This window comes from Eptatretus burgeri, chromosome 5, assembly GCF_056783735.1.
Source record: "Eptatretus burgeri isolate ZD-2024b chromosome 5, Ebu_testis_v1, whole genome shotgun sequence".
Classification (NCBI taxonomy): Eukaryota; Metazoa; Chordata; class Myxini; order Myxiniformes; family Myxinidae; genus Eptatretus; species Eptatretus burgeri.
In genome coordinates this window covers 54,922,683-54,934,748 of record NC_140965.1, presented here as the reverse complement: position 1 = coordinate 54,934,748, position 12,066 = coordinate 54,922,683, and the positions used below count along the sequence as shown (strand labels likewise).

Here is a 12,066-nt window from a genome sequence, read left to right as displayed (position 1 = left end):
TCTGGATGGTACTGCCAGAACTCACTGAGGCGCTGCTGCTGCTGTCCTCTGCACCTCATGACATACCAGACGATGCAATGCGCATCATCGAGAGGTTCGTGATCCTGTTGTATGATCGAACCAGCAAATGCACAGACATTGACAAGGCCAGGAGGAAACTCTTTGCAAGGAAGAACAATGTGCAGCTCATCCCTCCAACGAAGGCACCTCTGGAGGAACATGGGAAGAGGGCAGTGTATCAAGGTGGACATGTGTGGGGTCAGATACTGCTGCCAACACCAGAGCTCCCTCCACCAACCAACTGGGGTTGGTCATGGACTGGAGAAGGACAGTACACACCTTACTGGACCAGGATAACTGAGGTAGCTCACAGCTGCATTGAGCTGGTTTCTTGCAAGTGCGAGAAACGGTGTGTGAGGCGCTGCAAGTGCAAAAAGGCTGCCCTTCAGTGCACAGCCCTCTGTGTGTGTGATGGGGACTGCACATGACGACGAGTCAACAACATACATGTACTTGTGGCAATGCTGAACTTGTTAACATGACACTGTTTATGTACACGTATCTTCAGTACCGGTATATACCTAGCCTCAGATACTAGACCATGCAGCATGTCAGTATTATACCTAAGACATTTACAGAACTAAGACATTCTTTTCAAAGTATTGTGTTGAATCCAATATTTGCCGAGATAATTTCCAAATAAAATTATATAACAGACTGTGATAGATAATATTAAGTTGAAAATGGTACCATTGGATTCCTAGCCCACAAAAACATACATTTAGATACCAGAATCAAGTCAATAGCTGCATTACGTCCAGAGATAATAGCAAATGTAGATTTCAAGTGGTGGCCATTTTGAAATCCAATATGGCGGACATAAAGAGAGAATTTCAAGTGGCCCAATATCTGAAAATGTTCGCAACATATTAATGTACATTTGTGCCAAATTTGGTGCTTGTATCACAAAATGCACAACAGGTTTGCTATGCTGCTACACTATCAGCACCAGGAATGCAACAGGCACCATGGTTGCAGACAGCTCATATGCAAGGGCTTCAAACCAACCGACAACCGCAGCTCCATTCACACCCTGCCCACATACCTCGAACAAAGCCATGTCAAGCTTGTGGTCGACAACATGGCGTCAAAGCACAATGTTCTGCACGTGGAAAACAATGCAGTGCTTGTTTTAAAATGAACCATTTTGCACAAGTGTGCAGGTCATCAAAGAAGCGGACATCATCCGTTCGTCAGGTTGATGAACCGAGTACTTCTGATGTTGAAAGACAACACACCATGTACACCATCGCAGACAAAATGCCTTTCCATCCTCAGCAAGGGGGCAACTTCAAGGATTGTGAAGTTGATATCGCGGGGATTTCGGTATCACCACTCATTGATGTAGGGGCAAAAGTCTCCATTGTGAGTGACAATCTCTACCATAAGTACTTTTCATCTTATCCACTCAACTCTGCGCAATCTACACTTCAAGCCAACGATGACTCCATCATCCGTGTGTTGGGAACGATAACTATTCCTGTGAACTGGAAGGGTATCAAGCTCAACAATTTCACATTTTATGTTGCAAAAGGCAAGAGCCTAATGGGTGCTAACCTGTTCAACAAGCTTGGGTTCAAACTTTTAGACCCGACCGGTGCACACATCCACCTGATTGCAGACAAAGACAATGTGTACAAACACTTGTACCCTTCCCTGTTTATTGGGTTTGGGGAAGGTAAGAGTTAATGTCACGCCCCTCGAGTAGACCTTGCGGTTCCACCAGTATCTCAAGGTTTGAGACGTCTACCTTTCACTGTCCGTGAAGAGGTTTCGAAGGAGCTAAAATGCCTTGAATCAGAGAGCATCATTGAACACATTGATTCATCTCCATTGATGTCGAATCTCTTCATTGCATGACATAAGAATGGAGAGTTACAACTTTGTGTTGATCTTAAATCAGTGAATAAAGCTGTTATTCCTGATAAATACCCTCTTCCAACCATCAATGAACTTTCTGCTTCATTCCATGGTTCCACATTGTTCACAAAGCTAGATCTGAGGAGAAGCTACTTCCAGGTACCTCAAGCAAAGCAGAGCAGACATTTGACTGCATTTGTGACTCATGAAGGTATGTTCCAGGATCGTAGAATGCCATTCGGCCTCAGTTCTGCACCAAGTGCATTTCCAAAGATCGTCTCTTCAGTCCTGTCTGGTATTGAGGGAACTCTCAATCTCCTTGATGACATCGTCGTCTATGGGAAAGACAAAGAAGAACAAAATCAGCGTCTGGATGAAGTGTTCTCACAACTAGCGAAAAACAACTTGATGCTGAATGAGGGAAAGGGTACCTTTTCAGCATCAGAGATTGACTTCTTAGAATATAATGTGACAGCCAATGGGGTGTACCTGACGCAGAACAACATCGAAGCAGTTAGAGCTCTTCTTACTCCGTCAAATGCAAAAGAGCTTGTATCATTCCTCGGGACTACCAACTTCTACTTCAAGTTTGTACCCAACTACGTAGAGATCGCTGAACCTCTTCGTAAACTACTGCGCAAGGATGTGCCCTGGGAATGGACTCATACCCAGCAACATGCATTTGTCACGCTGAAGGAGATGGTCACATCTCCTCCAGTTCTCACACATTTTGATCCTAATGCAAAGACTACCATCACGACAGATGCATCAGGTACGGCAGTGGGAGCGGTACTTTCGCAATGGAACACAGGTAGCGAATGACCTGGAGCATTCACATCTCGCACACTTTCGGAAACAGAACGCAAATAATCCACAGGGGAACGCGAAGCACTCGCATGTATCCATGCATGCGAACACTGGCACGTGTATCTGTATGGTAGAAAGTTCATGTTCTGCACAGATCATCAAGCACTGACAACACTACTCGCTACATCGGGATCTGGACATCAACCAATTCGAATTTACAAGTGGTCAGACCGTCTTTACCAGTATGACTTTGACATAGAATACTTGGCAGTGTCCTGTAATCAAGTGGCGGACATTGTCGTATAACCACAGTAGCGAACACCAAGAATGAGGATATTAGTGAAGTTGACTCCTTTGTAAATTCCGTTATTGCAAATGCAACTGCAGATTTAATCACTCACGATGAGCTCAAATTCGGTTTGGTGTCGAGAAATTGACACACGCATTTAACAGTTTGTGAAGAATTGTGAAGCATGTGTCCTCAGCAAGAAAGCAGGAGATCCATGTCCTGCTCCTCTTCAGCCTAGATTATGGCCAGAGAAACCATGGCAACAGCTGCAGGTGGACATCTTCGGTGAGGTTCGAGTTGCACCTCACAACCAGAAGTACTTAATCGTAGTCCATGATCTTCACAGCAAATGGCCTGAGATTGTGGCTTCTAGTTTGATTAGAACTTCATCCATTATCAGCATCCTGGATAAGATGTTTACAAGACAAGGGGGCTTCCCGAGTTCATTACGACATACAATGGACCTCAATTTACATTTGAGGAATTCACACAATACCTCAAGGCCAATGACATTGAACATCACCTAACTACATGGTATAATCCGCAGAACAACGGTGAGGTGGAGAGGTTCAACAGAGTCTTCAAAGAGAGCATAAAAGCAAGTCTGGCTGATGGACAGACATTTGATCAGGCTATTTATACTCTGTTGCACTCATATCACTCTACGCCTCATTCGTTGACCGGGAAGGTGCTTGTGGAGCTAATGATAGGGCGTAACTTGCGCCTGCCACTTAATCTCCTGAAACCACCTGCATTGGCAGATGTGAAGACTGAAGTGATGGCAGTGTATTGCGAAGTAACAGCAGAAAATGAAGGAATATGCAGACAAGCGGTGGAGAGCAAAGTCACCTTCATTTGCAGTTGGCCAGTGGGTCAGAGTGAAACCCTCCAACCATGCACATAAACTAGCGACTTCACTATCAACCCCTCAACAGATCTCGCAGCAACTGAGTCATCATAGCTACCGACTCGGAGATGGAACAAAGTGGAATGCATGACGTCTGGTAACAACCAACATCCAAGATGCAGAGAACATTGACAACTGCCTCTTCTTTCCACAAAATCTTCACGATGAGGATCAATCTCAGCATCACAATGATTCAGCTGGGCTATAATCTGACGGCGAACGCAAATCTTGTCGCTTTCGGAAGCATCCTCAATACTTGAGAGATGACCAGTGTACATAAAGTTCATAATCCATGAATGTGGTACAACTCTCCTCAAAATGAACTATCATTGATCAAATGTGATAGAAAATGGTGGTCTCAGTTTAGGGTTGAGATTGTGGTTGTTGCATTTTGAAATGAATGACGGGTTTATTTCAGAATGGGGAAACATATGTTGTGTTGGAGTGAAGTGATTGTGGCTCTAGGAGCATCATGTTTGATTAGCTGCCCTGAGAAGCCTGGTGTTGGCTTAGTGGTTAGGGTGGCTGCTTGGGATCCAAGGGTCCTGAGTTCAAGCCCCGTTGGCCGCTGAATTAATACACCAGGAGGTTGACTCAGCCTGTCATCCTTCCGAGGTCGGCAAAATGATTACCAGTGCACTGGTAAGGGGGACACTGCATCAGCGGCATAGCCGCATCCCAACCAATGATGCAACCAGCAGCCACAGGCTGCACTCAATATAGAGAGAGCTGCCCTGAAGGCAAGGCTCTGGAAGAGTGCACGGGCGATTGGAATAAAGTCTCGGGAGCACGAACCTGTGTGGAGTTTTGGATGTGGTGATTGTATCAGTTCACATACAATATAGTCTCTGCAGATATAGTAATTCTCAGTAATCTAAATTGGGTTTTCCAACCAGGAGAGAAAGTGATAAACTGATAGAATGGATAAGGAAATTGATTTGCAATACCTATTGGGACTATAAAAGGTCATGAACGAGGATGATATTTAGTGTGAGATGTTGGCGGATAGTTACTTTGAATGTTTGGAGGGAAGTTTGAGATTTAAAGGAAACGGGGAGGTAGGTAGTTTTCCAGGTGGAGGAACAATGGAATAAACAAGCATAAACGAGAAACGATCTGTTCTTTCGGAACCAGACAAGAAGGGAATCGGCAGATGAGCGTGTATGACCCTGTTGGCCTGGAGAGTGATGAATAGCAGAGTAGGCAGATGTTTCAAAATGAATGACGTCATAACTTTTGTATCCTTGCTCTTCCATCTTGTAGATATACACACTCTCTTTCCATCCACCCTTCTCCATCTCAATATTTTTATTCAGACTAAACTGCTGAATTACTGTTTATTACCTCTGCCAACGAAGGTGGATGGAGGTTCTGCTTTTACCCCTGTCTGTTTGTTTGTCTGTGAGCAGAATATCTCAAAATAGTTATGGATGGATTCAGACGAAATTTGCTGGACGGGTTGGGTGTGTGACAAGGACAAATTGATTCGATTTTGCTGAAGATCTGGATCTGAATCTGAGAATTTTTTTTTAATGTTTTTAGTGATTTTTCACCATTGAGAGATGGGACCAAAAACGATATATAGCATGATATTTTAAAAGGTTGCAGACGAGTTATGACAAAAGTCGGTGGATGAGTTGAGTAGGTGACAAGAACAAACCGATTCAACTTTGGTTCAGGTACGGATGCAGATCTGGCCTATCAGTGAGATACAAAATGTAAACTGTTCAGCCTGACGGAGGTATGTGCTCTGCCCAGTGCCGTTCTAGTTTTCTTATTGTGCTTCTTCTGTTCCCCATAATACCAGACCTTATATGGCCATTCTGTGACAGTACGAGAGGAATTAAGTTGTATCTTCATGAGAGTCTCAAAATGACTCAGGACGTTGTTCTGTGGACTTGTCTATTAAATTACTCTTGAGTAACTCCCACTTATCTTTTGCTTATCATATAAACATTTTCAAGTGTTTGTGTGTTTGCTTCTGCATATGTGTTTTTTTGTGTTTGTGTGCGTGTGTTTGTTGGTGCGATTGTGCATTTGTACGTTACTTTTTTTTACAGCCAAACCAGAGCACCTCGAGGCCCCAAATTTTGGTTGTAGGTACTTCAGAATCTATATTGTTGGTCGAACACATCCTGAAACCACTGCCAGCAAAAGCTCAGCCTGGTGGGCATTGCTGGGTATCCCTCCTCCCTCCTTCCTCCCTCCATCCACCTCCCCCCGCACCCCCACCACCAGTCAGTGCTGTGTAGCCCCTGCTAGTGTTATTATATGTCATTCACTACAATTACCATAATACGACTGCTTGCCATTACACTGTAATGAAATCAATTTGTCATACCTATTTTGTTGGGAATGATTGCTATTCACATAGAATGCTAAGCGTATTACATTACGAGGTGCTTAACATGTCCATGTGCCTGTTTGTTCAGAGGAGCCCCCTTTGCAAAGTGGAGGCGACACGGTCTTGAGCCGCCAGGATTCTGCAGAGAGTCTGACGAGCATTCAAGGCCTGGCAAACAGACATGTGGATTCTTCCTTGTCGGAGCTTGCAGACTGCAAAAAGAAAAAGAAGAAGGGTTGGGTGAGAAGTTTGAGTTGCAGTATTATATAGCCGATGCAGTTTTGTCATCTTTTTTTTATTTTACGGTTTGCATTTCTGAGTGTAAAGTTATTGCTTTGATTGAATAAATAAAATTTGTCGTCTGTCTGTCTGTCTGTCTGTCTGTCTGTCTGTCTGTCTGGATATTTGTGTTTTTCGCAAAGGCTGCTCAGCCGAGAACCACCACATTTGGCATGCAGATCAAGTTCGACCTGGGGATTGTCTTAAGGGTATTTTCATCCACCACCTCAGCCTTTAAAACCACTAAGTCCCTGAAGACCCTTAAGACACCCAAGATCCTTAAGACCCTGAAGACCTTCAATACCCCTAAAACTTTTAAAGACCCTTAAGACCTGAAGACTCACTCCTCAGGCGCTAAAACTCTGTCGACCCTTCAAGACCCTGAAGACCTTTAAGAAGACCTTTCAGACCTGACCCCAAAGACCTGTAACACACTTTAAGACCTTGAAGACCCCTGATACTCCAAAGAACCATAAGACCCCAAATACCCTTGAAGACCCCTATTGCCTTTAATACCCTTTTGACGCTGTCGACATCTTAAGATCCCTTCACCCTTTGGACTTTTTATACCATTTAGACCTTTCCACCATTTAAGTCCCTTAGACCCCTAAGACCTAAACACCATTTTGACCCCTTCCACCTTTCAAACAGATAAGACAGCTTGGACCCTTTTCCATTTAGAGCTTTAAACCACTTGGACCTTTTTAGACCCTTTTTACATGTTTGAGAGATAAGACCCTTTCAACCCCGGAGACACTAACTACAATTGGAACATACCTTTTAGACCATCGAGAACCTTTTAAGCGCACACCACACAAACCTCTGTAGTATTCTTGCAAAACACAGACAAAACTGTTTTCAGTAGGTAATCTGAAACACGACCCACCAGGATCAAGGGTATTCTGCTATTATATATATATATATATATATATATATATATATATATATATATATATATATATATATATATATATATATATATATATGTGTGTATATATATATATATATATATATATATATATATATATATATATATATATATATATATATATATATATATATATATATATATATATATATATATATATATATATATATATATATATATATATATATATATATATATGAAAGTTTGTTTGTTCGTTTACGCATTCGGACCCTGCAGGAACCAGTGCGACCAAATTTTGCATGGCCTCCTCTTTCATCCAGAGGAATGTTGAAGGCTTTGTTTGGATAAAAAAAATGGACCCCAGATAAAATCAGATAATTGGCCTTCTGGTCGTCTGCTTCAACACTGCCTGCTCCCCCCCCCCCCCCCCCCGGGAGTAATCGAGTAATATGTATTGTGAAGATTGTATGTTGAGGTTGGAGTGATTTGTTGTCAACAACACAAATTTAATTACTGGAGTATTTAATTGACTTTCCCCAGACAATTCCAGGCCATTAAATACATAAAGAACAAGGCCATGAGAACACAACAAATAAATAAGTGTCATACATTTTGTTTGAAACTTGTTCAATTCATGAGTGAAGCACCTGGGCTACATCACTTAGTAAAGTCTAATTTTTTTTTTCAGGAATGTGATTGATGATATTTAATGATTATAACTTGATTTGTTCCACTTGTACAGTCAACTGTTTTTGGAAAAATAGTAAGTTGGAGTAATGGAAGTAAAGAAAAGTTATTCATAATCTCAGCACAGGAAGTATTGGGGACCATAAGATAGACGGTATGCGATTCTGAAGTATCCACGAATATATTTTGTTGCGTTATTATTATTTTATTATTATTTTAATATCACAATGGTTAGATGCATCCGCTCTGAGTCTGAGAGGTCGGTGTTAAAGCCCGGCCAGGTCATACCAAAGACTTTAGAAATGGTATGCGCTGCTTCCTTGCTTGACGCTCAGGGTTTTAAAAGGAGGAGAACACGGACAAACAACCATAGGTTGGTAATAAGAGTGCAGACTATGATGAGCCGAATGGCCTCTTCCTGTGTTGAAGTTCCTTGTAAGGGAACTTTTATTATTATCATTACTAGCAGAGCACCCGCCCTATGGGTGATCTTGTTCCAAGCATGCAACACGTTCTTCTGTCACATACATTTATTTGGGCTGTGTGTTGGCAACAGACTACTGCCTTGATCACTCTCAAAAATAAAAATAACCCGGGTTACGTACATGAAGCAAAAACATGCGTACTGCTTATGTGCATATAGGGTATAATACATTGTGGTTATATAGCTTGGAAAATTACAATTGCACTGGGCCATAATCTAACACCAGAGGCCTGAAGCCTGAGGCCTTTATGTACTGTCATCTTCACAAGGCCCATGATGCCTATCGGCTTCAACCTTTCGATACTTTATGATCCTTTTAACAGTCACTTAGGTTGTTTTACACTGAAGGGAAAAATTATAGGGAGGGCATAACGATTGTGAATACAACACTTGTAAAGATGTGTTAGGCTTACCATAGTATCAAAATGGTCCACGTCCACAATTTTTATTCATTGTCTTTGTTCAACCCAGTACGTCTATAAAGTTTGTGCAATTATAATGTGAGTTCGTGTATAAAGTATGTACTATAAAACCTCACAACACAAGTCCTGGTGAGGGTCTGCAATCTTTGATTGCTCTTTCAAGTTTACTTTCTTTCAAATCTTTCAAGTGATTTGGGTATAATTACATTGTTAAAAAGAGGTGGAGACGTAACTAATTTTCTCAAACAAATGTTGAGAGAGGTATGCCAACCACCATGGGAAAGGAGGTGAAGCTATGTTTTGGGTGTGAGACCTGCTGTCTGTTTTTTGAAGTAGTGTTCAACCTGAAATGTCACTTCACTTCTTTCCCCATGGCAGTTAGCATATCTGTCAACATTTGGTTGAGAAAATTAGTTGCATATTCGTACTTCTCTGCTGATGTAGATGGACTCCAGCTCTCATAAAGACTTCCTTCTTGTTAAGACGAAACTGATTGTTCCAGTAATTACATATGTATATATATATATATATATATATATATATATATATATATATATATATATATATATATATATATATATATATATATATACATACACAATGTCAAGGCTCACATAAGAGCTAAAAATGAGGGATAAACAAAAACTTCCTTGAATTATTTAATTTTATCAGCAGTGCAACACTTAAGGAATGCACACATTGGCGCTCTCTTCCCTAAATAGACACACGTACTGCACTGTTACTACAACTCCTGTTGTTCTCACTTGAAAGGGTACCAAGAAAATATCAATTGCATTTAAATGGTCAACTGTGGGTTTAAATTGATGAAATCAAGTATGGTGCAAATACACCAGTCATTTATTAACAGTGAACATGCCCCCAAGCTTCTTCTGTCTTGGTGGTGTGACTTGGAACTTTGCTAAACACTTACCTGCCCAAAATTGAGCATTTACATGGATTTCAATAATCGATAGTTTTAGCGATTTGTGCTAATTATAACAGTAATTGTGCCTTGTTTTTAGTGAACCTCATGAGAATCTGGGTGGTTGCATCTGTGAAGCGTGCTTGTGGACATGCTGATGCCTTTGTGGGGGATGTGGAGCAATCACTGATCTGAATCGATGGTGAACAGAACAGCAGAAAATTATTACTTTAACAGCTAAAACATTTCTGATTCCTAAAATAATAATATGGTACCTGTACCTCACATGGCAGCTTAAACCTGACAAATGTACTTTATTTGTGCATCAAAGATTTCTCGAGACTGATGAAAGAAAATTTTTTTACCCTCTCCCCTCCCACCCCCCATTCCTCCAAGAGAATCTCATCAATTTTATAAGAGATCTCATAATAAATCAAAGGATTTTTTTAAAAGTGAAACTGAAACCATGCTCAACAAGACTGAGCATTCAACAATTAACTACTTGTAGTGTGTAGATTGCAGTGGACCTGGGAATTAATTTGTTTGTTAAGCTTTAATTCCAGTGGTTCGGGGTCAGCAACTCATCATATCCGCCTTCTCCATTCTCCTCTATCTTCTTATATATTCTTATCTCAATCCATTGTTCTTCAAATCTCTTTCCACTACATCCTCCACCATAATCTCTGTCTTCCTCTTTTCTCTCTAATTTGCTCATTGCATACTTTCTTGATTGGTTCCTCATCCTTCTCATCACATGCCGAAACCACCACAAGCTAGCATCTCTAATTACCTCTGCCAACTAAGGTGGCTGGAGGTTACGTTTTCACCCCTGTCTGTTTGTTTGTCTGTTTGGCTGTGAAAGATATCTCAAAAAGTAGTGGATGGATCCAGACGAAATTTGGTGGAGAGGTTGTGTATGTGACGATGACAAAATGATTAGATTTTGTTGAAGATCCGAAACTGAATATCTGGATTTTTAAAGTAAGGCCAAAAAAAAAAAAATGTTGCATTGGCGTAACGGGTCACTGAAAAATAGGGTAGGTCGGTCGGGATCTTTTTTTTTTATTTTTTTTATTTCCTAATAAATCCCAAAATTTTTGGATAATAAATCCAAAAATTTAATAAATCCTAATAAATCCCTCCCAAAATCTCCCCCGGCTCGAGTACCACCCTTTTTGTCGGCGGGTTCTGTCCGAAACACTTCCGGGTTTTTGCGATCGCGATCGCAATCAACAAGATACTTGAAATCGATAGCAAAAAAACAAAAAAAAAAACGTAGGGTCTGCGGAATTTTTAGGGTCGGGCGGGTTACGCCAATGCAACATTTTTTTTTTTTGGCCTAATTCTTCACCATTGAGTGATAGGGCTAAAAACGATATATATATATATATATATATATATATATATATATATATATATATATATATATATATATATATATATATATATATATATATATCACATTATCTTAAAATGCCTTGGACGGTTTTGGACAAAACTTTGTGGATAGTAGGGTGTGTGAGAAGGACGAACTGATTCGACTTTGGTGAAGGTCTGAATCTGGATACAACAATCTTTTAATTTTTTTTTAATGATTCTTCACTATTGAAAGATGGGGCCAAAAACAATATACCATGTAACATAATATTTCAAAAACTTGTGGATGAGTTATGATAAAACTCGGTGGATGAGTTGGTTAGATGACAAGAAAAAGCCGATTCAATTTTAGTTCAGGTCCTGATTCGGATCCGGCCGATCAGTGGGATATAAAACATGAACTGTTCAGCCTGGTGGAGATATACGCTCCACCAAGTGCTGTTCTAGTTTATTCTGTACCGAGCAAATACCACCCTTTGCTTCGTTGATGGGAATACTGAAAGGGAGGAGGAGAAAAAGACAGAGAGAGAGAGAGAGAGAGAGAGAGAGAGAGAGAGAGAGAGAGAGAGAGAGAGAGAGAGAGAGAGAGAGAGAGAGAGAGAGAGAGAGAGGTGTGGGAGAGTGGTGTGGGAGAGTGAGCAGGTGGAGGGGAAAAGAGAGAGGAGGGGTGAGGGAGTGAGGAAGGTGGGAGAGTGAGGAGAGGTGGGGAAAGGGAAGGCAGTGTGAGGTGAGGGGAAGG

At 41.0% G+C, this 12,066-nt stretch overlaps 1 protein-coding gene across 3 annotated transcripts in view; it reads left to right on the top strand.

Moving 5' to 3' along the window:
• LOC147026463 (neuron navigator 2-like) overlaps positions 1 to 12,066 on the top strand; it is a 181,943-nt gene that overhangs the window by 121,998 nt on the left and 47,879 nt on the right. For all 3 annotated transcript variants that reach the window (XM_085881896.1, XM_085881894.1, XM_085881893.1), the window contains one exon: positions 6,356 to 6,507. In XM_085881896.1, coding sequence (XP_085738022.1) covers positions 6,356 to 6,507 — 152 coding nt within the window. The remainder of the gene's footprint in view (positions 1 to 6,355; positions 6,508 to 12,066) is intronic.